The 26,362-nt window shown below is 44.0% G+C and overlaps 1 protein-coding gene across 2 annotated transcripts; it reads left to right on the top strand.

Moving 5' to 3' along the window:
• Window positions 1-1,172: 1,172 nt before the first annotated feature.
• On the top strand, window positions 1,173-20,998 carry TMBIM6 (transmembrane BAX inhibitor motif containing 6). 2 transcript variants are annotated; one of them, XM_032420708.1, is made up of 10 exons: window positions 1,173-1,268; window positions 11,286-11,373; window positions 11,773-11,881; window positions 14,326-14,446; window positions 16,090-16,138; window positions 16,247-16,344; window positions 16,547-16,626; window positions 16,926-17,026; window positions 17,650-17,725; window positions 18,950-20,998. In XM_032420708.1, exons 2-10 carry the CDS (start codon window positions 11,318-11,320, stop codon window positions 18,971-18,973), a joined length of 714 nt encoding a protein of 237 aa, XP_032276599.1. In that variant the 5' UTR covers window positions 1,173-1,268; window positions 11,286-11,317; the 3' UTR covers window positions 18,974-20,998. The 2 variants fall into 2 exon arrangements, with proteins under 2 accessions (XP_032276599.1, XP_032276600.1); XM_032420709.1 differs by having other exon boundaries at window positions 1,173-1,276.
• The last annotated feature ends 5,364 nt before the right edge of the window (window positions 20,999-26,362 follow it).

Genomic DNA, 26,362 nt, shown 5'->3' with positions numbered 1-26,362 from the left:
GGCAGGGGTGAATCTATATTCTTTGCAGTCTAAAAAACATACAATTGGGGGGCTGTATTTAAGAAACAGAATATAAAATTATATAATAGTCAATATTTATCTAGAATGAGAAAAAGAAACCATTGCCTATTTTAAAATGCTGACAAAACGAAAAACATCACACAATCCAGAACAAACAAAACGAAACAAAAAAACATTTTTAACTACCTGGCAACCACTATAAGCTCTTTTTTTCTACATTTTTTGTCTGCATACTCTTTGCCTCTTCATATGTCAATTTTGTGCTATTTTTATAGAGATATTAGATAAATTAGTAAAAAAGTAATTTAAAACATTGATAGTACAGGAACTTTTTTTTTTTTTTTTTAACCGGCTTCACAACTCCTTACTCTAAGTTCTCGCACGGGTGGTGCTTCTTGCCCCGGACAAGCTCATGGGGAGCTCCAGCCCTCTGATCTCCCTTGGTTTCGTTTCTTTCGGGGCTGCCTGGGCAGCTCTGCCAGGTCGCCGCCCTCGTTCCCTCTCCCATCCACCCAACTCCACAGGCAGAAGTGACTATGAAGTTGTCGCCTATCTCCACCAAGCAGGGAAGGTGATCCTGGAAGCCCTCCAGTCTCGCACGCGGCCCCAGGACCACCACTTGGGCTAGAGCGCGTCGGTGCTTCCGATGCCGGACTGGGGCGGCTATGTCCTCCTCGAATTCCTGGACAATTCGCTGAGCCTTCAAAAGTGCTCGGAAGCCTAAGCCCCACTCGATTCATGGTAGATTGCCCCCTATGAGAGCCCTTTTTTACGTGTTATCTGAATCTCTTTCTCCCTTTAACATTCCATGAGAAGCCTAAAACCAGAATCCCGGGACTTTGCTGCGCTATCCCACCACGCGTCGCGGGGCTCGGTGACATGCCAGGTATCTTGGGTGGGGCCTGTCCCTCTTCACTTTCTCCACTAGGGGCGGCTTTAGACCGCGGTCCTACCTAACTATGGGGAAGAGGCGGAGACCTTTTCTACGACGCCGGTTGGCGGCCAGCGTCTTGATCGACAAGGGTATTAGCGAATGGCTCTGAAGTAAGCAGCCGTTGTTTACGCACGTAAAGCCAATGGGAAGGCAGAGGTCCAGCCAGGGGCCAATGAGGACTGGCCTTAAGCGGACCGCCGGGGCGGAGCTTCCCTCGAGGGGCAGACGCTTGGGTAAAAAGTCTGGAGCGGACACTGGGAGAGTCAGAAGCACATCCGGTGTTAGAAGAGCTGTGTAGGCTCCTGGGAGGCCGGTAAGAACGTACGTCTGAAGCTGGGACTGTAAGCCGGGAGTGAGAAATGGAAATGGGGTTGGCAATTATTGTCTGAGCAAGAGTGGGAATAGTCTCGGTTTTCGGACAGACTGCACCTTCGGGGAATGGGGCCCTCTTCCGCGACGGGACTCGGAAAGCTGCGCGGGGAGGGGAGAAGCTCGGGAACTAGTACCGCGCATGCGCAACCGTACCGGAGCGGGGGAGGGGCTGGGGAGCGTCTGCTGCGTTTTGGGGGGCGTCGAGGCTCCAGTTCTGCGCGCGAGTGCTGGTGAAGGGTCCTTTTTAGTCCCACTTTCTTCCTTCCTCTCACTCTGCGTTCTTTCTCCTTTTCACCCCGCCAAGAGTAGGCGCAGGGGCACTTTGGCACAGCCTTGACTACTTAAATTCAGGCCACGTCCCCCACCCCTTCCTTCCGAGGCTAATGAAAGCGAAACCTCACGGGTTTGTGATCACCCCTGCTTCACCCGACTCATTGTTTCTCTGCTTTGGGCCCTCTGGCTGGGCCCCTTCTGGGTGAGCCGCGAGGGCCAGGACTCGACAAAGGGCCTGGTCAGGCAGGCTGCCCTGTCACGGCCAGGCGGGTGATGTCACACTCCTCTGTGACACGCGAACCTCCTTAGTTACTTGGAAGCCGAAAGCAGAGGCGAAAGGTGAGAAGATCCTTCCTGGCTTTCCAGCCCCGTTCTGGTCTGATTGATTACCTTTGGACAGGTGAGGTGGCCTTGGCTTTGCTTGGTCCTGAGCCTTGTGGGCGTCTTTCTCAAAGCCCGCGCAGGAAAGGCGTCGTTGGGCGGTTGTTTTTTTTCTTGGACCTACTTGCTGGAGCTATGGTAGTAAGTAGGCTTTGGTATTTTTGTATATTTATTAAGTGCGGAATTGTTACTCAGTACCAGCCCAGACTGCATTGCCTACCCCACCAGCCTTTCATTGACCAAACAATAACAAAAACCTCTCTGAACTTGAGACTGTTCTAGCAATAGTTAACTTGTGAATGTGTAACTCAGTAGAAGAGCTGACTGTGCCTGAAACACAAAGATTTTAAGGTTAAAAGTTAATGGCGAATAGACTTGTCTAGTTATTTATTAATACTTAGTTTTAGTTTATCTTTTTTTTTTTTTTTTAAAGATTTTATTTATTTATTTGACAGAGACATAGTGAGAGCAGGAACACAAGCAGGGGGAGTGGGAGAGGGAGAGGCAGGCTTCCCGCGGAGCAGGGAGCCCGATGTGGGGCTCGATCCCAGGACCCCGGCATCACGACCTGAGCCGAAGGTAGACGCTTAACAACTGAGCCACGCAGGCGCCCCTAGTTTTAGTTTATCTTTTGGTTGAATGTGTAGTTTAAGAATTCAGTTCAAGAGAGATTATTCACGTTGTATAACCAAGTTATTATGATTTCTACAAATACACTTATTTCTGTAATTATTAGGTTTACTCTCTTTGGTGGCTTATTTCTCTTGTCTAATATTTTTTGTTCTGGCTTCAAGAATATGTTGATACTTAGGTTTTCTACCATTTTCTTCCAATAGGGACAGAGGGGTTAAATCCTTGAGAAACACTCTCTGTAATTTGTGTTTAGAGTTTCCTTCTTCCATTATTCATCTTGTGGAAACATGGCTTAGTGAATCCTCTTTCTTCCCGTCTCTCCCTTCCCCACTATTGGTGTGACTGAAGTCTTACTCTCCTAAGAATAGGAAAGGTGAAATTAATCCAGATATTTAGTCAGCATTCTAATTTTTTTCCTGGTTATGCATATAGTTCATGCTTATTGTAGAAGTGCTGAAAAATACAGAGAAGTGTAATAGGAATCAACATGTGTTAATATTTTTTTAAGTTTCTCTTGGCCTATGGCTGGAACTGTCTTAATGAAAACTTGCTTTTCTACTGTAGGCTGTAATAGTAGGAAGAGCATCAGGCATTAGAGGTCATAAGGCCCCTAATCTGGTTCTGGCTCTACTATTTAACTTTGTGGTGTTGGTCAGGTCAATACTAATGTCCTTTTAGCACTTTACAATGATTTCACACAGCTTTTCATTCTTCCTCTTTTTTTTTTTTTTTTTTTTAATTGAAGTATAGTTGACACAAAATGTTCCATTACTTCAAGTGTACAACATAGTGATTCAGGTCCATACATTATGCTCATCGCAAGTGTAGCTGCCATCTCACGATACAGCACTATTAACAGTGTCACTGACTACATTCCCCTGTGCTGTACTTTTTATCTGTGTCCCACAGATTTTTTTTTTTTTAAGATTTTATTTATTTATTAGAGAGAGCATGAGAGGGGGGAAGGTCAGTGGGAGAAGCAGACTCCCTGCTGAGCAGGGAGCCCGATGCGGGACTCCATCCCGCGTCTCCAGGATCATGACCTGAGCCGAAGGCAGTTGCTTAACCAACTGAGCCACCCAGGCGCCCCCCACAGATTTTTTTTACTGGCATTCAGTAAGCTTGGTAACCCAGGTGTTATTTAATCATCCTTATCTTACAGATAAGGAAGCCTAGATGACCTTAGGTAAAATGATTTCCCCAAAGTTACATGGTAGAAAATGGCAGGATTTGTGACTCCAAAGCCAGTGCTCCTGCCACTATTAACGCTGCCTTTTTGAGCTTTCTTTTTAAAGTGAGATTAATCGTTTTTGCCCTTTCTTTATGGATTGGTGTGAAGGTCAAAGGAGATAACGTATATAAAAGCACTTTAAAGTTGTAAAGTTTTATATAAATGTAGTCGTATTATAGAAGGTACTACTGCTGGCCTGAAGTTTCACTTTATTTCATAAACTACCCAAGGGTATTAATCTCCTTTGGGAAAATACTGAATATTCTCTTGATGCTCTGTCTGCTAAATTTTCCTTTGCCACTTTGACTTGACTGTAGAAGCTGTTAGAAGTGTCTTCCACTTTACCCTGTTTTGTTCCCCCAGAGTTTTTTTTCTTCTTTTTTTTTAAGATTTATTTATTTGAGAGAGCGCGAGAGTGCACACACACAGAAGGAGGGGGAGAAACAGACTCCCCGCTGAGCAGGGAGCCTAATGTGGGACTCGATCCCAGGACCCTGAGATCATGACCTGAGCCGAAGGCAGACACTTAACTGACTGGGCCACCCAGGCATCCAGCGCCGCCCCCCTCCCGCCCCCCCGAGTTTCTAACCAAGCTTCATGAAGTAGCTTTTGTATTAAACACATTTTTGTTTTCCAAAGACGGTGTTCAAACCAAGGAGAGGAAAACTAGAGATTGGCTTTTTGGGCCACACGAGTTACTCCTCAGGGTAGGTTCCCCTTTGAGCCACCTGGGGAGTGTTGATTTGAGGTTGCGACACTCCTGATTAGATAATGGGGTCTGCATTTGCTCTGGGGACTCCTGGTTGTATGTAAATATGGGGGGACAGAAAGCTGAATCACATGCAAGCTCTGCTCTTACGGTGCTTACAGCCATCTATGCGAGAAGTTCTGACACAATTAACTGGAATCCAAAACACTTAAAAAGTTTGTCCTCATTTATGCCTGCTTTAATTTGGGCTAAATATGTTGTTATTGGGAAGAGATTACTGGTTTACACTGGAAAATGAGTATGTATTTAGGACGTTGGGGCCTCTTTCTGATTCAGTCTGTCAAACACTTGTGGTTACAGAGAGAGGTTCAGTAGTGTGAAAGTTCAAAAAATCATTTATTGAAGGCAGTAGGCATTCCATCTCCAGTTACTAGCTTGGTTCTGACGCAGCACCCTAGAGAGACCGGATCCGGTGTTAGCTAGCTAATCTCGCTAGCCAGGAATTTGGGACCAAGTTAAGGGCGGGGCTGGGACATCTAGGGTTCAAATCTAGGACCACCAGAGCCCAGGCCTGTCGAAACAGTTCTTTGGACTCCCTGAAACCAAACTGACCTACCTTCTAGGGATGACAAGGAAGGCATCAAGCTAATGACCATTTACTTCATCAAATTCTCTGCCACATCGGATTATCGCTTAGTGGTTATTAGGCTGTCTCAAAACGCCTTGTGGCCCTGTGGGACAGGAGGTGCAGTGTAAATGTGCCCAAGGAGAGGCCTGCCATTTGCACAAAAGTAATTTTAGCCGGTAATAAGATTTATCAAATTCCTTTAAATTCCAGTTTATAATTTTCTTAGACTCTTCCCTCTTCCCCCAATTTAATTTTATTCATGTGGGTAAATATTAAGTCTTCAGGATATAGTTAACTGTGGTTGAATAATAATTAAAGAGTTAATTTACAGGGCATATGTAGATTAGACCTGCAATAAATATTTTATAAAACTAGGGGAAAATAATGCACTGAGGACATGAGAGTAATGAGTATTTACACTGGTAAAAACAATGGCTAACATATGGAGCCAGTCTTACGTATGAAGCACTATTCTTTCTTTTGGAGAGAGAGCATGCATGCATGAGAGAATAGGTGGGGGGAAGAGGGGCAGAGGCAGAGGGAGAGCGAGGGAGAGAGAAAATCTTAAGCAGGTTCCACACCTGGCACAGAGCCTGACACGGGGCTCGATCCCATGACCCTGAGATCATGACCTGAGCCCAAATCAGCTTAACTAGCTGAGCCACCCAGGCATTCCTGTATGAGGCACTATTCTAAGCACTTTATTTGTATTATCTCACATAATCCTCAACCCTGTGAAGTAGATATTATTATATATTACTATATACAAATGAGGAAACTAAAGCACAGTGAGGTTCAAGTGCCAGAAACTTGCTGTGTGTTACATAGCTAAGGCAATATCAGGATTCAAGTGCAGCAAGCCAAGCTCTTAACAGATACATGGTTATACAGAGTCTGAAAGCTATTCAATAGGAAGAACTACTAAAAAAATACAATTCTGCTACCCCCCCCACTCCAGTTTTTTAACCACATGGGGTTTTTCTTAAGTATCAGTTGGTTCCATCTGGATATGTGGGAAGGGGACTCAGAATGGTCGAATTACGACAAGAATGAGGAACCATATAATTCACAACTAAATGTTTAATTAAATGTGTGAATAATGTTTCTTTGACTTGCTCTATTTTAAAAAATACTTACTTTAAGTAGGCTCCACACCCAATGTGGGGCTTGAACTCATGACCCTGAGATCAAGAGTTTGATGCTATACCGAATGAACCACCCAGGTGCCCCTGAATTGCTGGTTTTGTTGTTAAATTGTAAATATTAAGGCAGCCTTCTGCCCAGTAGTCAGCGGGCTTTTATCTTTCAAAGGCAAGGATTTTTTAAAAATTTGTGATTGTTTCTGTTTTGCATAGCTTTTGGCCACTTGGCCGTGTTTCATATGGACTGTACTTAATAGGTATTGAAATAAGAATGTAGAGAATTTTTTTTGTTGTTGTTTTCACGGCTTGGCCCCTGATGATAATTATTTTAGGGCAAGGGTAAGGAAGATACCTAGAACAAAACAAGAGATTTAACAAGACCTAAGACATAGATGTTAGTTGATGAGAATATCTGTCAAGTTTGGTATTCCTGCTCTCCTAAGGATGAAGGCATTAAGTGAAGTTCTGATCCAAATTAAAGGAATTTGATTATGATTAACGTCTGAACATTTACTTAATGCGATGCAGACAAATTCTCATGAGTCTAGGAGGCACAGTCTACATTGTATTCTAAATAAATAATCCCACTTCCCTGTTTTACATTTAGAACTGGGGGATGGGGTGGGAGAGAGGATGCAATTTCTAGATTTTTGTATGAGTTGGTGTCTAGTTTGAGACAGACCAGTGCTGGTATGGATTTCATAATGGGCTGATGTGTGTTGGGGGAACTACTGTATTAAATAATTTTTGAGCAACTTGTAATATACTCGTTTCCTTTGTTGCGGTAAAATATACATAGCATAAAACTTGTCATTTTAATGTCCTTTTTTTTTTTTTGAAGATTTTATTTATTTGCCAGAGAGAGTGAGCACAAGCAGGGGGAGTGGCAGGCAGAGGGAGAAGCAGGCTCCCCAAGGAGCCCGATGTGGGACTCTATCCCAGGACCCTGGGATCATGACCCGGGCGGAAGGCAGACGCCCAACCGATTGAGCCACCCAGGCGTCCCTAATGTCCTGTTTTTAAAACAAAGATTTTCATTTAACTGTGGGGCCTTTTTGAAATGTTAGCTGAGTTACTTAGTTAATGGTTTTGAATACTTCACACTCTGTTAGGAGCTAACTGTTCCCTGGGACTGAAAATACTTTTGGTATGGGAGCTGCTATTTTTTAAAGATTTATTTGTTTGAGAGAGAGTGCGTGAGTTGTGGGGGAGGGACAGAGGGAGAGACTCTTAAGCAGACTCCCTGCTGAGCTCAGAGCTGACCTGGACTCCATATCAGGATGCTGAGATCATGACCTGAGCCATAATCATGAATTGGACGCCCAACTGACTGAGCCACCCAGGCGCCCTGGGAGCTGCTATTTTTGAGTTATGAATGCAATTGAATCTTGTTCAGCTGAGTTTGCATATCGACACTGAAATGTGGATATGTTTTCTCTGCAGCTTCTGAATACAAGTAGTTGAGGGTAAGTTAGAAACTTACTTAGCTTAATCCCTCTGGCAAAACTTGTAAGAATCGTTTTGACTCTTTACTTATGTCTACATTAGTTCTTGTCTGTTTGGAACAGACCTAGAGCAAACTATCATATTTCCTTGATTCTAAGACCTTTTTCCTCCTTACGTTTTAACAGTTCTGAAATAAATTATGTCGTATACATATCATGTCATTTATTAAATGTATACTTCATTGTGTTTTTTCCCTACAAAGCTATTATTAAAATTGCTGTGTGTCTTGGGGCGCCTGGGTGGCTCAGTCAGTTAAGCATCAGACTCTTGATTTTGGCTCAGGTCATGATCTCAGGATCGTGGGATCGATCCCTGCATCAGGCTCCACACTGAGCGTGGAGCCTGCTTAAGATTCTCTCTCCTTCTGGAACCCCCCCCACACTTGTGTGTGTGTATGCGCACACTCTCTCTCAAAAAAACTGTGCGCCTTTGTATCTAGAAAATTTGGTACTTACATATCTCACTTAAATTTTAGAAAAAGTACTGGTGTTAGAAAACTGGTTTTATTTAATTTATTTTTTACTTATTTTAAACCACGAGGCACTACTAAATCATGGAGAAATACTCCCTCCCTGTCCTCACAACTTTTGATAATTTTGGTTTTTCCATCTGCAGTTGTAAGAGGCAGTCAGCACCCCCCGGGAAATGTCAAAGAGCAAACTGGGAAAGAGGAGTTTCTGCCATTATCCCCTCCCACTGTTTCACTTAGTGGGTTCTGGTTACAGGGTGTTGCCCCTTTCTGACTAACAATCCCCTGGGTATTTGAGGATTTACACTGCGATGCCCATTCACCACCCCCACCCTTCCTTTTTTTAACTCTTGAAATTGGAAGCAAGAGGTACTTCAGTGTTGTTGTTGTGAATACTGAGAAATTTGGCTCTGAAGGTTGCTTCAGAACTATTGCAAGTTCTATCTGGGGATGTCATTAAGGGTGTTAATGGAAGACTTAAACAAAGACACTTTCCAGGTGCTGGATTCTGCCATCCTGTAAGTGTGCTCTCTAGAGGATGTGAGTTCATCATGGTTATGAAAGGCTGTGGTCGGTCCTGCAACAGCCTGCAATAATTGCACCATCTAGATCAAGAGGGCCCAGAGCCCCGGGACTTAGAGCTGTGAGCAGCAGCTTTAGTAGGTTCTTCAGCTTCTCACTGTATCCATCCTTAAGAACAGAACTAACAAAAAAATTGAGGTGAGTAGGATGTTGGTGAGAAAGGAAAGAGGAAATCAAGAGAGCAAGCTAGCCATTGTAATTGTTGCACTTGTGAGAGAGTGAGACTCAGGAAACAAATGGTAATGATGCATGTGAACTAGAAGAATGGCATCTTTCCACTGGCCCAGGATTTCTCAGGAGTCAGGTTGGGATTGTAACTTTTATTGCCCAGACTGGTTTTGCTGAGTATTGGGCTGGGTGCTCATTAGAATAGGCGTGACTAGTTGGCTTGTCTTTCAAACTACTTAGCTTTGTGTTTTAATACCACCCCATTCCCGTTTTTTGGTCAGTGTGAAATGAATAGGCATTATGGGTCTAATAAGAATCTGGATGATTGTGGAAGATTGATACGTAGAAAGATGAAAATTCTTTATTAGATTTTTTTTTTTTTTAAGCCCTGTAGATTGAATGTGTTTATTTAGGATTGCATGTGAAATAGAGGAGGGAACAAAATTTAAGAGCCAAACTTGATGGTATTGATGGCATATAACCTGGGTACAGTTCAATTAAAAATGTCCTTTCTGTGACATAATTGGGACAGTTGGCAAGATCTGAATAAGGTCTGTAGATCAGATAATAGTATTGTGTCAGTGTTAATTTCCTGGTTTTGATTATTGTTTTCAGATGTACACACAAGTATTTAGGGGTGCCTGCATGGTTGGGAAAAAAACATTTTTGTGCCTTCGTGGTTGGGAAAAAAAATTTTTTAAGTCTCTATATACTGCTATATAGAGAGGGGATAAAGCAGATATGGTGAAATATTAACAGGAAATTTGGGTAAAGGGTTTATAGGAATTCTTTGTACTATTCCATCTCTTCTGTAGGAAAATTTCTGAAATTATGTAAAAAAATCCTTTCTGCACAAATTCCTTTTTCATGGAGGAACTTTTCTCTTTTTAAAATTGTAAATCTCTTTCAGTTCAGTTTTAACATGCATTGGATGGAAAGTTTCTACATGCATATATTTAAAATTCAAGACCTGGGGCACCTGGGTGGCTCGGGTGGCTCAGTCAGTTAAGCGTCTGCCTTGGGCTCAGGTCATGATCTCAGGGTCCTGGGATTGAGCCCCACGTCGTGCTCTTTGCTTGGTGGGGAGCCTGCTTCTCCCTCTCCCTCTGCTGCTCCCCCTGCTTGTTCTCTCTCTGTCAAATAAATAAAATCTTTAAATAATAATAATAATAATAAATAAAATTCAAGACCTAGTACCAGGCCCAGCTCCTTCCTTCCTCCCTCCGTTCCTCCCTCTTTGAGGTTCTATGCCTTTGCTGAGAGAATTCTCTAGCATCTTGATACAATGACATAAAATTGCTTTATATTGCAGGGGTGCTTAAGTGTTGCAGTCTTGATTTTGACTCAGGTCATGATCTCAGGGTGGAGGCCCAGTGTGGAGCCTGCTTAAGACTCTCCCTCTTCCTCTGCCCGCCCCCCCCCAAAAATAAAAATAAATATCGCTTTATGTTCCAGTGACTGGATCCCTTTAACTAATTGCTAACTGGTAATTTCTTAAAGAAACTATCTTTTTTTAAAGATTTTATGTATTTATTTGACAGAGAGACACAGCAAGAGAGGGGACACAAGCAGGGGCGGAGGGAGAGGGAGAATCAGACTCGCCGCTGAGCAAGGAGCCCGATGTGGGACTCGATCCCAGGACCCTGGGATCATGACCCGAGCTGAAGGCAGATGCGTAACGACTGAGCCACCCAGGCGCCCTCAAAGAAACTATCAAAGGGACAAATTACTTTCTGAAAGAATAGAAATCAAATGCTAATAACAAAATAGTTTAGGGAGAAGAAGATGGCTTCATTTCCTCTGTGTCCTTTAAAATGGTTGAGTATGGGGCGCCTGGGTGGCTCAGTTGGTTAAGTGACTGCCTCCAGCTCAGGTCATGATCCCAGGGTCCTGGGATCGAGCCCCACATCAGGCTCGCTGCTCAGCTGAGAGCCTGCTTCTCCCTCTCCCTGCTGCTCTGCCTACTTGTGCTCTTTCTCTATCTCTCTGTCAAATAAATAAATAAAATCTTTAAAAAAAAAAATAAAATAAAATAAAATGGTTGAGTATGATTGCAAATGTATCCTAGAAGGAAATGCATAGAAATGAAAATGGCTGTGCTAGGACAGTGGGATTTTAGATACTTTCATTTTTCCAACTTGTATGTTGCTATTTTTATGAGAAAGTTGTTTATGTTATTTTGTATGTCCTTGTATCTGTAAAATAACCTTTCTTCTTTTTATCCTTGATTCTACAGAGCGGAGGCTGTGTCCCACAGACTGTGGCATCATGAACATATTTGATCGGAAGATCAACTTTGATGCACTCTTAAAATTTTCCCACATGTAAGTGTTTTGATCTTGACTGTAGTTTCTTATTGCATTTCCTTTCATACCTTACTTTTCCTAGTTTATTAACTTTTGTATGCATTAATTGGCATATTAACTTTGCTAGAATCCAGAGGATCTGATAAAAGCACCCAGATTCTAGGGGCTGCTCTGTAGTCACTGAAAAACCATTTAGTTATTCTAGTTTGGGTACTGATTGTTCATAATATGGGACCTTTGGCTCCTCCCCAGCATTTAAGATTCTCAATTCATCTATTTTCAAAATATTCTTTTTTTTTTTTTTTTTTTTTTTTTATAACTTACACATATTTCCTGGGAAGAAGAGAGGGAAATGATTGTTAACTTAGAAATGAAATTGGTCCTAGAATAATGGCTGTTACTAATGTTCTTTCCCAGAACCCCCTCGACACAGCAGCACCTGAAGAAGGTCTATGCCAGTTTTGCCCTCTGTATGTTTGTGGCGGCCGCGGGGGCCTATGTCCACGTGGTCACTCATTTCCTTCAGGTAAGAGCACTTCCTCTGCTAGTTGCTGTGGCACAAATGCAGTAGGTAGAAACCAGCTCAGCAGGGTGGTGCAAGCTTGTATCCCTCCTTAATCCTTTTCTGTGGTTTGCAATCTAAACTCACCAGAGCTGGCTGGTAACTAAGGACATGCAGAGCCTTCTTTAAATTTTCTGGCAGCTGTGTCCTCTCTAGGTGCTGAAAACAGAATGTCTTAACCTGGACACTGAATGGTGTAAGACCCCAGCCCGCTGAGTCATGGCATGGCGTGTGTGCTGGGGTTTGCACAGTAGCCTTTTTATCTTTTCCTGCCTTCTTTCTCTTCTTTGCTTTTGACTGTGGGGTTCTTAGATACAGAACACTGATTGTATGATAATCAGGAGAGGCAGGGTTGAGACCTTCAAAGATTTGATCTGTTTTATTCGCGGATGCATTTATATCTGCATGGTTGCGTGAAAACCTTCAACAACTCACTTTCCTCTGTTGAAAGAGACCTTGGGTTTGGCCAGTAGGAATAAGAGGGACAGTTGACAAATAATCAAAAAAGTTTGAAGTTCTCACTAACCAAGACTTGCTTTCCAAGTGTCCTTTTTAGTGTAAGTGTAGGGAGTGTGTCTGTGTTGGCATTTGCAACTACTGAGAACTGTCCCTATGCTCAGGCATCTCCTGGCAGAGGTTGTGTGAAAAATTATTCTAGATACTCAGAGGATAAAACTTTGATCCCTGGAGTTGAGACTAAAACATACTCCACCTTCTAGGCAAGAGTGGCCATTTTGGTTTCTGGTTGTGGGTGTTTTTGTTTTGTTTTTTAAGCAATGTAGTAAAATGCAGTTATCCTCATTATTCGTGGATTCTATATTTATGAATTGCCTACTTGCTAAAATGTATTTGTAACCCTAAAATCAGTACTCATGGTGCTTTTGCAGACATTCGCAGTCCTAAGCAGAACGGCAAAAACTTTTGAGTTGCGCATGGCACTGTGTTCCAGCTGAGGTTGAACAAGGCGCCACACTGCCCTGCTTCAAGCTCTTGTACTATAAACAAGGGTCTTTTTCATGGTCTGTGTAGTGCTACATTTTTTGCATTTTTGTGATTTTGGTGGTGATGTCAATATTTAAAATGGACCCCAGGCATAGTGCTAGAGTGCGGTCTACTGTTCCTAAGTGCAAAAAAAAAGTACACTAAGACTGTGATGTGTGTTATGGAGAAAATACGTCTGTTAGGTAAGCTTTGTTCAGGCTTGAGTTAGAGTGTGTTGGCCATGAGTTCCAGGTTAATGAACCAACAATATATATATCAAATAAAGTGTCCTTAAACATAAACACACGTAAAACACGTATTTTTCGGTTGAAGAAAATGTAACCAGAGGTGCGTGAGAATTTAACCCTTTATTTTTCTCAGGAGCAGTTGTTCAGTATTCATTAATTCATTATTCACAGTGACTTTATAGAACGTAACTATGAGAAAAACAAAGATCAGTTATACCTTTAAAGGAAGGAAGGAACTTCAGTGTCTGCATATCTCCTTGATGATTTTCTTCTCTTTCTAATTGCCTGCAGCTTTTCCACTTGCTTTTTTTTTTTTAAGAATATTTTTCTTCTTACAAAACTAATGCACTTTCATTTTAGAGAATTTGGAAAACAGACTAGTCATGAGAAAGAAATAAAAACACCCAGACATAACAACATTTTGATTCTTACTCTGTCTTGGTCCATTCAGGCTGCTCTAACAGAAAACCATAGACTGAGTAGCTTAAACAGCAAATGTTTCTCACAGTTTGGGAGGCTGGATGTTCAAGATCATGGCACCAGCAGATACGTGGTGTGGTGAGGGCCTGCTCCCTGTGTAAAGACTATCTTCTCGCTATGTCTTCACATGATAGAAGGGGCAAGGGAGCTCTCCGGGATCTCTGTTGTAAGGGCACTAATGCAGGCTCTACCCTCATGACCTCATCACCTTCCAAAGACACCCCCTCCCCAACCTCGAAATATCAGCACATTGGGGTTAAAATTTAAACATGAGTTTGGGGGGAGCATAAACATTAAATCTGTAGCACCCTCTCAGTCTTTTTTTGATGTATGGGTAGATATATTTGTGTGTTGTGTTTTAAAGTGATCAAAAAGGGATCATTTTTACTTGTCCTACAGATTGGAATGTGCTTCAAGCAGTTGTCACTCTGATTGATCTTTTTCTTGGGCAAGACTCATAGTTTGACTTGGGTACTTGTAGCTCATGGACTACCTGGGTCAGAAGAGCCTCTAGCATCCACCGTGGTCCTAGCCCTGTCCTACACGGCTTCTAGTTTCTCCTTAGTCCCTTCTGCCTTTCCACTGCCTCCAGGTTAGAAGGAAATATTAGGAAGTTCAGATGAATATTTGATCCCAATAAGGTCTGCAGAATAAATTCGGTATTTTCAAGTATTTCATTATTGACTCTGGATCTGACAGGCTGGCCTGCTCTCTGCCTTGGGCTCCCTGGGGTTGATGATTTGGCTGATGACAACACCTCATAGCCATGAAACTGAGCAAAAAAGACTGGGACTTCTTGCTGGATTTGCTTTCCTTACAGGTATGTTAGGAACTAGGCTAATTTGGAGTGGGAGAGGGGGTACTGGGGGTACTGTATCTAGTATCTCTGTAGACTAAGGCCCCAGGTTTGTATGTATTCTGGTTCATCCCAATGGGCACACTGTACTATTCAGTCTTGTATTTGAGTATATTTTGCCTTGTATTGCTTTTTTATTTCATAGAGGTGCATCTTGCTTTCCCATCCAGAGGATTAGCTCTTTAGGACTAGTGACTGTGACTTCTACTTTTATATCCAAAAATAAGCATTTGTGTGCTTAAATGAATGCGGTTCAAGAGCTTAGGTAGCATAACTTGTTAGTGGTCGACGTGGGACTAAACTAGGCCTGAAACTCTAACTTAGTTGAACTTACACTGGCAACTATCACTCCTGTGACCATTTATTCTGAACTTTGTGGACAGTTAATTAAAGCCATACATTGAGATCCATCCAACAGAGCACTTTGCTGATTCTCAAGAAAGAATGAAAAGTACAGCTCTTCTAGAATTATCATTAAGGGAAACAGGACTCAAGCTACATAGTAAAAATACTTGCAAAGCAGCATTTGACTTAGTACAAATTGTTTTTTGTTTTTTAAGATTTTATTTATTTATTTGACAGAGACACAGTGAGAAGGAACACAAGCAGGGGGAGTGGGAGAGGGAGAAGCAGGCTTCCCGCTGAGCAGGGAGCCCGACGCGGGGCTCGATCCCAGGACCCCGGGATCATGACCTGAGCCGAAGGCAGATGCTTAACGACTGAGCCACCCAGGCGCCCCAGTACAACTTGTTTTGAGTGTGTCTAATCTATGTAGTGTTGTAGGAGAAAGGAAGGGATTTAGAGATTAAGATTTTAAAATAGGGACAGCTAGTTTTTGAAGGCAGTAAGGGGTAGAATTACCAGAAGGGGAGAGAGAGTAGCAAGAGTAGAGGAAATGTTGGGGCTGGAACAGGCTGCCACTGCATTCTCCTCTTGGCAAGTGTCCACCTGCAGAACCGGTCTGGCCTTTTTCACAAAGGGAGTCAGTCCTGCATGACTAGGTTGCTGGCCACAAGGCACTGGTTTGCTCTTGATATTTCTATTCTAATTCCTGACCTGGCCCACATTATAGTCTCACATCACTCCTCTTCGGAGTATTGCAGCCTTACAGCTTTGCTCAAAAATGTTTGACATGCCTGCTTCCTTTTTTTTTTTTTAAAGATTTTATTTATTTATTTGACAGAGACACAGCGAGAGAGGGAACACAAGTAGGGGGAGCAGGAGAGGGAGAAGCAGGCTTCCCGCTGAGCAGGGAGCCCGATGCGGGGCTCTATCCCAGGACCCTGGGATTAGGACCTGAGCCGAAGGCAGACGCTTAACGACTAAGCCACCCAGGCGCCCCTGCTTCCTTTTTCCTAATGTGTTTTCATCCTGGGCCATCCATGATTTTCATCTAAGAGAACAGTTTTGTAGCTCTGTCTATAAATAAATAACTCAGTCAGTAAACAGTTAAGGCAGATAGAGGAGAGAGATTTAATTATTTTAGTACACATGTTTTGTTTTTGTAGGAGCACGGGCCTGCCTGTGCTTTTGATGGTCAGCTTTGGACAAGGGTCCTCTTCAGGAATTGATGGTAATACTGTGTTCGGGGGCTTTTTGTTTTCTAGGAGTTGGCCTAGGCCCTGCTCTGGAGCTGTGCATTGCCATCAACCCCAGGTAACTATTTTAATAGTATCTTAGGTCTTTTTATCATTGCAAATATGCCTCCTAAATACAGGTTTGCAGAACTGTAGCCCTCAGTCTAATGGTCTTTTCCTCTAACAGCATTCTTCCCACCGCCTTCATGGGCACAGCAATGATCTTCACCTGCTTCACCCTGAGCGCCCTATATGCCAGGCGCCGGAGCTACCTCTTTCTGGGAGGTAAGTGTGGACTGGAAAACAGAGTCTCGCTTTAGCCAGAATTCGCACCGGGACTCTTTCCCTACCTTCCAACTTCTTGTGATTGTTAGGTTGCAATTGAAAGCCTTAATTTGGGGGTGGGGGGTAAGTAAGGATGGCTTTAATGGGGTTGTCTTACTTCATTTTGGCTTTTCTCAGGATGGCTTTTTGTCATCTCTTACAGGTGTCTTGATGTCAGCCATGAGCCTGATGCTCTTGTCTTCCCTGGGGAACCTTTTCTTTGGATCCATTTGGCTTTTCCAGGTGAGACTTTGCATGTAACTTTCTAGCAGCCATTTGCCTTGCACTTCTTGTACTTGCTTCACTCTAAAGCAAGGTAGACTAAGAATCCTCCAGAATGCTCACTCTTGTTGGGCAGTGCAGAGTTGTGCCTAGGGAAGTAATGTCGTCTTTACCATAGGCTTCCATTCCCGAGAACGTTCCTGCCAGTAGGGTTAGCATTTGTTTACTTTCGAGCAGCCAAGAGCCAAAAAGAGGCACGACTGGTTTTTCCCCTCTGGCGTCTCCCACATGGTAACCTTATCTCATTCTTCTCCTGTTAGGCAAACCTGTATGTGGGGCTGGTGGTCATGTGTGGCTTTGTCCTTTTTGATACTCAACTCATTATTGAAAAGGCTGAAAATGGAGATAAGGATTATATCTGGTGAGTGAAAACTGGTCTTGAACACCTCCCTTTCTGCGGCCGTCGGGAGGGATGAGAGTGGCCTAGGTGGCACTGGCTGAGCTTCCTGGCCCGCCGTCGGGTATGTGGTAGGGTGCCCGTGGTTTTGGAGCTGGGCGCCAAGTAGCAGGCTCCCTGGATTCCTGGAATACATCAGCTCTTTTTAAAGTTGAACTAATAATACGCATTTAATTATCCTTACTTTTAATAGTGGTTATCTCTAGGCATGGAGGGGGAAAGGAATCTTTCCCCTTTTACTCTATATTTTTATATTTTTTAAACCTTTAATAATGAAGATACATGTTCTTTTTAATGTATAACTTTTGAAAAAATGCAGTAATCTCAGAGTCTCTTAACTAGTTAATGGTAGTCTGGGGTTCACATGCGGGCCCTGCAGAGTCTAAAGCTCAGTTTTTCTTCTCCCTGTGCTGCATGGGTTTGTTGATTTGAAAAGGATCTCGGACATCAGAGTTACACTTGGTGGTGGAGTGTTGGTGAAACTCACTCATGGGGTGGGTGTGGGGTTTTTGTGCTTTGCCTCTCTGTGGGCTGTGGATAAAGGAAGGTGGGACATGCCAGTTGGTCATCTGGTTCTTCTGTTTCAGGCACTGCGTTGACCTCTTCTTAGATTTCATTACTCTCTTCAGAAAGCTCATGATGATCCTGGCTATGAATGAGAAGGTTAGTCTACCTGCTCCCTGAGGATTAGAGAATGGCCCCTGAATTTAGCGTCTGTGTAGACTTCAGATTTGAGAACTGACACACTGTGTAGGTCCAGGTTAACTGTAAGGCAGGCTGCTGCGTAAGAGGTGAACCAGAAGTCTTTTAGCCCATGGAGAAAAAGGAACAAGTTAAAAAAAAAAAATCCTTAAAAAAAAACAAGGGGTGCCTGGCTGGTTCAGTTGGTGGACCATGTGACTTTTAATCTCAGGGTTGTCAATTCAAGCCCCACGTTGGGTGTAGAGATTACTTAAAAATAAAAATAAACCCAACAACAAAGGAAAACAAATCGCTGAGATTAGTATCAAAAGAGAAAGGGGGCTTAAGTGGCAGCAGGAAACAATCTACTATATGAAGAATTTAAAGGCTGTGAAGATAGTTATGACTCAGGGGAAGATATTCTAGGGGATTTGTTTAATACTGGCTGTTACAAATATGTGTCAGAAGTAGACCGGTTTTATACGTCTGTTAGTCTTGTTTCCAGAGAAGCATCCTGTATATGGTTAACATAGTCCACTCCAGCATTAGGGGAACAAATGAAACCATGAGGGTTTTTTATAGACCTTCTTAGGGAACAGAAGACAGTGTGGTGGTGGTGGAAGCCGGTGAGGAGGTGGGATTGGTGGCTGTCAGTCTTCCCTGTGCTGCGACTAGACAGAGCTCCAAGCAGGTTTCAGCCAAAGCAACTCAACTTGCATCTATTTAATACACAGGGCTTCTGCCTAAGATGGAATGCAGAGTTCACTGGGCTAGATTATTTCTGGGTGTTGGTTTGTGCTTGGGATTTATGCTTCTCAGGCTAATGGAAAGTTGGTCTTGGCCTCTTGTGTAGTTATTTTAGGGTGGACTACCAGTCTCCAGCCTTCACGGGTTAGGATTAGAGCTCTGGGGGTTGTGAGTAAGCCAGGAGTGGTCAGGCAGCCCAGTTGGGTACTCTTGGGCTGGAAGTGGGAGCAACTGCTTAACCTTTATTCTTGTCAGGTCTGTCAGCAACTTGAGGGACTATCAGTGGAAGATGGTTAAGATTCAGTTCCTACCGCACTGAAGGAGTACTTCTCCTTCCTCTTTATCGTCCTGTTCCCTTCCAGTCCCTAACCAAAGGCAGCCAGGTGCTGGCTCATTCAAGAGTTTGAGCTTGAATGTGAGATGCGAACAATTAATTGGGCAATTTTTCTCCATTTCTAGGACAAGAAGAAAGAGAAGAAGTGAAATGACCATGCAGCCTTTCCCATTTTGACCTCTCTCCCTCCACCCCTCATTTCCTCTTCGCACACATTGCAGGTGGTGTGTTCTGTGATAATGAAAAGCATCAGAAAAGCTTTTGTACTTTGTGGTTTTCTCTATTTTGAATTTTTTGATCAAAAAACTGATTAGCAGAATATAGTTTGGAGTTTGGCTTCGTATTCCTGGGGTTCTTCCCCACTCCCTTTTCTGTCCAGCCCGTCCCTAGCCTCTTCCTCTGCTCAGGCAGCCAGCCGGTCACCGTGATGAGGAGTGGGACCCACAGCAGAGCAAACTCCAGGAGTCCGCTTTCCACCCGAGCTTCACCAGGTGCACCTGAACTGTTGGGTAGAGCTACCTCGGCTCTTTTCCTCAGCGTCGTGTGGTTTGTGCACAGTTCCTGTGGGGCTGGGCAGTGTGCTTTCCATCGGAGAGGAGTTTGGTGGTCCTGTTGTAACTCAGGCTCATTACATCTGAGCTACTGTCAACCCCTACAAAGAAAACGAAGAGCCTCTTCTATTGGATGCTTTGCTTCCTCTGAGCTGCCCAAGCCGCTGCTGGTCTGGCAAACACACCGTTCTGTCTTGCTATCCCAAAAGGAATGTGGGTTGACGTGTTCCCTTTCCCTGTCCCTGGTCTGACCCTCAGGGAATCTGCTGGTTTTCCATCCATGGGGCGGGAGGATTTCAGCACAAAGGAAAGACCGATTCTTGTCAGGTATTTATGAAAAGGCTGGTTATGTATGGCAAGAGAGAGCATAGAATTCCCAAACCTCCCCTGTCTTTATTTTTATTTTTTATCACCTTAGTTGCTGAGTTTCCTCCCCCACCTGGCTTCGATTGCAGATCCCAGGAGAGGAAGGCTAGGGAAGGGAATGGTTGAGCCCGGGGGTAATCTTAGGGGGTAATCGTAAACTAATCCTGCTGGACAGACCCAGATGAGGACCTGTTTGGGGCAGTGGGGGAGAAGAACGCTGCTAACTGAATGGTTCTTTGTTGAGAGCGGCAGAAGTGGGTTGTGATGACTCGGGAGGCAGCATTCATAACAGTCCAGTGCATTTCTGTCTTCTCCCACCTGGACGCCAATAGGGTCAGGCCGGAGATGTGGGGCGGTAGATAAACGTTCATTTTACAGATGCACTTTAGTTTTTGGTCTCTTCACCTATTCCCAGAAATCTGTAGCCTTCCAGCCAGGGCCAGGTGACCAAACCTGCAAGACCTCTGATTCCCTCCAGCTTGCTTAGTGGTGGTGAGTGTGGGAGGCCAGCACTAATGGGGATCACCGGCGCTTTCGCAGGGCGCTGCCGCAGGGCACTGGCGGAGAAGGGCAGGCAGCCTGGAGAGCAGTTGTAGCTCCAGCTGTTCACAGGGCTTCCGTGGAAGGGGCCTGAGCCATCAACAGCTCATTGCCAGGAGGATACCAGTTTTGGCTCTCCCATGCACAAGCAGCACACAGTTTGACCCAGCGGCTGCTGGTTCGCAGCGCACCGTATCATCGTGCCAGCCCGAGAAGCGGTTCCCAGGGAGTGTGTGCATTCCTGGAGTGGCGCGCTGCCCGGAATGGCTGGCTTCTGCAGAGGATGCTGCCCTCTGACTAGCTGCTGCCTCCAGCCTCTGGCTTGAGAACTTTTGATAAAGGGACTTCCTTCCCCTTAAACACCCAGTCGCCCTCTCCGTAAATTTGTTGATTCTTTCCAAGACCTGAGAATCTTGAGTTACATCTCTTGAAGCCAAACTCCACCTCTTGTGCTTTTTTGCTTGGGATAAAGGAGTTTTTCTTTAGAAACAGTGCCAAGAATGACAGGATCTAAAAAACGACTTTTAAAGAAAATGCCTAACAGGTTTTTAATACAGTAATCACTGTAATTATCACTTTCTTTTCTAGTTCCTTGGTTTTCAGCTCAGGCTGCATTCTCTAACTCATACTGTGAAGACAGAGGTGTTTTTGATTCAGAAATATATGAAATCTACATAGTCTTAATTTGTAAAAAATAAAGAAAATTCCTTAACCTTTCCTGGTGTAAGTGTGTGTGAAATTCAAGGCCACAGCTGAACATGGACTTGGGTACTATCTGACTTGCCTTAGAAGTAGGGCCTGGGAGTGGAACAGGATTGAGATTCTGATCTAGACTTAGCAGACTGGTGACCAGAAAGCAACAACCCCCCCACCCCACCCCCCGTAGGCCTCCCACTCTGGCCCCAGCTTGCCACAACTTTTGGGAATTTTCTGTGTGCGGTATAGAGCCCAGGCCTTTTCCCGTCCTCCCGCCCTCCACCCCCCAGCCTTCAGGCACTTTGTGGTAGCAGCATGTGCCATCGGTTCCAGAGGAGATAGCCAGGCTTTGGAATTTTGGATGCATAATGGGAAAGGCATCATACTCTACTCGTTCTGCAAGTCTTTTTGGTCACCTGCTGTGGCCAGGCCCTCTTCTAGGTGATAGGAATCATCAGTGAAAAATTCAAAAATCCTTGTCTTCAGAGATTATGAGATTATAAACCAGTTTGCATTATAATTAGGTTATTCCATTTCAGCAAGCTTGCCCTCTAGTTGCCATGTTCATTGTAGACACAGAGCTTCCTGTTAGGATTTGACTGTTAACCCTGACTGGTTCAGGTTACTCCCAGTTGACCTCTTGGATTCCACATACCCCCATCCCTTAGCCACTCTCCCCAACTTGGAAAGTGTACCTTACCTTAAACTCTCTTCTCAACCTTTTTTCTCTTGCTGACTTTGAAAAACTCCAGTCTCAGAGACTCTAAAGCCCTTCTGTTTGGGGGAAGTTGCCTTCACTTACCAGGCACAACATAGTGCTCACAATAAATCAGGCGCTGCAAGGTGCTTTCTGTGTTTTGTTTAATACTCCCAATAGCCTAAGAAGGGGGTGTATTTACTACATATGATCAATAACTTCCCAGGTCATGCCAGCAGGTGGTGGCAAATCTGTCCAAAAAACCCTGGCACACTGTCTCCAGAGCTTCTGTTCATTGTTGCTCTGTGTGGGTGACTTCACACTGTTGGTGCCTCCTGGCTGGTATCATCCTTTCCATCCCCACCTTCATCCTGGCTGGGGCTCCAGCTGGCTGGAGTGGAGAAGGCAGTGTGAGGTGGTTTGGGCAAAATCTTCCCCATCCCCAATCTTAGTAACTCGAGTAGGAGAGTGAGCTCCCTTTTGGTCCTTCCCCAGTGAGCCCACCAAATAGAGATTAAACAAATTAACACACAGCAGCTCCTTCCATGCCTAGCAGACGTGCAGGCCTCAAGTACAGTGAAGAAGGCACTGGTAGGCAGAAGGGGAAGGACTTCTGCACTGGGGAGAGAGTGTCCTGCCTAAGCAGGTGATCAGATGGGGGCATCCACTAGGCACCAGACGATGTACTCCATATTGGGGGTAAAGCTGGATAAGGCAATGACCGCTTTTGAGCTCTTCACAGCTGAGCAGCACAAGAGAGCTGCGTGGAGACGTTAGGTGCTTACATGGGTGTAGGCACGGTGGCCATGAGACAACAGTGGGAGACATTTCCTGCCTGGCGGTTCAGGAAAAAGTGTTTTGGAGAGGACACCTGAGAAAGCTGAATCTCCAAGATTGAGTTAAAGTGAGACAGGCCGGTGAGGTGAAGATAGGTACCGGAGCAACAAAACATTAGGTTCTGCTGGATTTTAAAGTTTAAGGAGACTGGGGGGAAGTGGGAGGGAAGGGGAAATGGGGAAACAGTAACAGGACTGGCTATTTTTTTTTTTTTTTAAGATTTTATTTATTCATTTGAGAGAGTACAAACGGGGAGAGGCAGAGGGAGAAGGAGACTCCCGATGAACTGGGAGCCCGACACGGCTCGATCCCAGGACCTGGAGATCATGACCTGAGCCGAAGGCAGACGCTCACCCATCTAAGCCACCCGGGCGCCCCAGGACTGGCTGTTCTGTGCTTAGGAACTGGCTTTGTCCTGAGGGTGACACAGTCCCTGTTAGGACTTTGAGCAGAGGAGTGGTCAGCTTTGCATTTTTACATCTCAGGTGACTGGAGGATGGACGGGGTCAGGTGCCATTGAAAGGTAAAGATACTCCACCCAGATTGTGGTCTTTTTCCTTTCCCACTCAAAAGAACCAGAGCTTCTTGGGGACATGGTGCTGAGGGGTCTGCATAGGAGATGTGCAGGATGAACCCGGAGCATGATGCTATGGCAGAGAGTAAACAAGTCAAAGGTGGCTGGTATAAGTCAGGGATGCAGGGGCTAACCTGAAGAGGTGCCTCCTGGCTGAAGATGCGATCATTTGTCAAGTGTTTTAAATCTACAAGTTCATGATGATATTTTAAAAATATCTTATTGGTCACCTTTGAAGGATGCTAGTACTTGTTAATAAAGGGAAAGAAACAAGCATGTATCTTTTCTGTAATAACTGTGCTTCAAGGTAATCAAAAAGTGAGTGAAAGTTTCTATCTACAGAAATATTCCAGCTATTAGATGATGGAATTATAGGGTTAATTTATCACTATTTTGTAAACCTCTAATGAAATAATGAAAACATTACCATTGAAGTTTTCTTGGGGGAAAAAAAAGAATCCGAATCATATTAAGTTCTAGATCTAAGTACTAGTTTACAGGAAAGACATGAATCAGAGGACTGTGTTAAATGACATCATGGGGATGTAAGCAGCAAAATCCAGTAAATGTAAAACTAAGGACAAACAACCTGGCTTCTTTAAAAAAAAAAAAAAAGGCAAAGAAAAGACAAAATGAAAAAACAAGAGGGAAAGGAACCTAGAGAATAAGACTTATGAGCCATATCAACAAAATGCAAGCATGGATCCTGATTCAAATAAACCAACTATAAATGAGAGAGAGACAGACAACTGGGGCAATTTGAACCTGTGGTTACCGTTCTCTAGGATGACCTTCTAAAATCCTAGCTTCCTGGTATTCCCACCCTCTCACAATGAAGCAGGCTGGCATGTGTGACCCAGGGAATATTGTAGACATGTGTGTGACTTACGAGGCTGGGTCATGAAAGGTCTTGCAGCTTCCTCCTTGGATCCTTGGTTCGCTTGCTCTGGGGAAACCAGGCAAGGCTGTGAGGCCATTCAAGCTGCCCTGTGGAGAGCCCTGGTACTGAGGACTGGAGCCCCTTGCCAACAGCCAGCACCCACTTGCCAGCCAGTGTTGATGTGCTGCACGGAAAGCAGATCCTCTGGGACCTGTTGGACTTCCAGGTGACTGGCATCTCAGGAGACACTGATCCAGAACCACCTAGCTCATCTGCTCTCGGGTTTCCAGCCCACGGGAACTGTGAGCAGCAATAAATGTTTATTATTGTTTTAAACCACCCAGTTACACAGCAGTGGATAACTAATGCAAATATGATTAGTTAATGATTTAAAGAAATACCTAATGCATAATGTGAAGAATGTTACTGTGATTTTTTTTTTTAATTTGAGAGAGAGAGAGCACGAGCAGGGGGAGCAGCAGAGGGAGAAGGAGAAGCAGACTCCCCGCTGAGCAGGGAGCCTGACATGGGGCTCGATCCCAGGACCCTGAGATCACAACCTGAGCTGAAGGCAGACGCTTAACCGACTGAGCCACCCAGGCGCCCCTGGTATTGTGATTGTTATTTGAAAGTTGTTTTAGAGACTCATACTGAAATATTTATAGATGCATTAATATGCTGGAATTTGCTTCAAAATAACGCAGTTAGGCAGCAGCAGGAAATGGGCAGTACAGATGAAGTGAATGGCCATGAGTTTATACTGGTTGTAGCAATGGGCGTATACTTTTTTGTATTGTTGAAATCTTCTACAATAAAAAGGTTTTTTTTTTGTTGTTGTTTTTTAAAGGTACTTATGGTGGTCCAGACAAGAGAAAAGATGGCTGCACCAGAGCAGTAGTTATAAGGGTTGGAGGAAAGATGATGAAAGTAAAATATTCAGAAGGCAAATGCGCAGGTTTTAATGACTGAACAGACATGGGGACGTGAGAAAGACAGGAGAATCAAGGGTGACTCTGGGATCTGGATAGACCTACCACCACTTGCCAGCTGTGCAAGCTTGGGTAAGTTACTCAACATCTCTGTGCCTCCTTTTCCCTCTGCTCCTTCCCAACCCCAATAAATAAATAAAATCGTTATTTATTTATTTATTTATTTATTTATTTGAGAGAGAGAGTGTGAGAGAGCACAAGAAGGGGGGGAGCGGCAGAGGGAGAGGGAGCTCGATATGGGGCTCGATCCCAAGACCCTGGGATCATGCCCTGAGTCGAAGGCAGACGTTTAACTGACTGAGCCACCCAGGCGCCCCCAAATAAGTAAAATCTTAAAAAAACAAAAACAAAAACCCAGTACTACCTAAAGGATCATTGTAAGGATTAAGTTAATTAAAATATGTAAAGCACTTGCAACAGTGTTTAGCACAAGGTAAACCCTCTAAGTGGTACTCCTCCACTGGGGAGGCCCAGGACTCCTGTGGGATGGTGGTTTTGGCTTTGGCCATATTGGGATTACAGCGGTGGGGGGGACTTCCATGAAGTCAGGAGGCATTTGCAGCATTTACATCCCCATCTGAAGTCTTGGGGGGAAGTTAGAGATAGAGATGTGGATGATTTGGCACATTTTAAAGCCAAAGTGAGTCAGCTCTTTGAACAGACACTTCTTCAAAGAAAATACACAAATGGCAAATAAACACATGAAAAATTGTTAAATATAATTAGATATTAGGCAAATGCAAACTAAAGCAACAATGAAATGCCACTCTACACCTACTAGAATGACTAAAATTTTAAAGAAATAGTGATAATACCAAGTAGTTAAAAGATGTGGAGCAACTAGAGCTCTCATACATTGCCAGTGGTAAAGTGAAATGGTACAACTTCTGGAAAACAATTTGGCACTTTCTCATAAAATTAAATACCTATTAACCATACAACCCAGAAATTGCACTACTGGATGTTTATCCTAGAAAAATAAAAATGTGTGTTCACACAGAAACCTGTACATGAATGTTCACAGAAACTTCATTTGTAATAACCCAAATCTGCAACAAGCCAAATATCCTTCAACAGGTGAATGGATAAACTGTGGTACATCCATACAATGGAATACTACTCTGCAGTAAAATGGGATAAGCCATAGATAAATAAATAACAACCTGGATGGATCTCAAAGGCATCATTTTAGGAAGAATGATCAAGCCCAGCAGAGCCCCGGGAACCTCATATTTAAGGAGCATATGGAAAGCTAGTCCACGGCTCTCCAACACAGCAAGTGCTGCCTAGGACCTACTGAATCTTGTCTGGGTTACTGCTCCTGCCTCCTCACTGGCCTCAGCCCCCAGCACACTATTTCTAGATGGACCTTTCTGACAGTAAGCACTGAACTTTTCTTTCTTTTTTT

The sequence above is a fragment of the Phoca vitulina genome, unplaced genomic scaffold (assembly GCF_004348235.1).
Source record: "Phoca vitulina isolate PV1807 unplaced genomic scaffold, GSC_HSeal_1.0 scaffold23, whole genome shotgun sequence".
In the NCBI taxonomy this organism is placed as follows: Eukaryota; Metazoa; Chordata; class Mammalia; order Carnivora; family Phocidae; genus Phoca; species Phoca vitulina.
The sequence above is the reverse complement of the archived record's forward strand: the minus strand, read 5'-3'. Positions and strand labels throughout refer to the sequence as shown.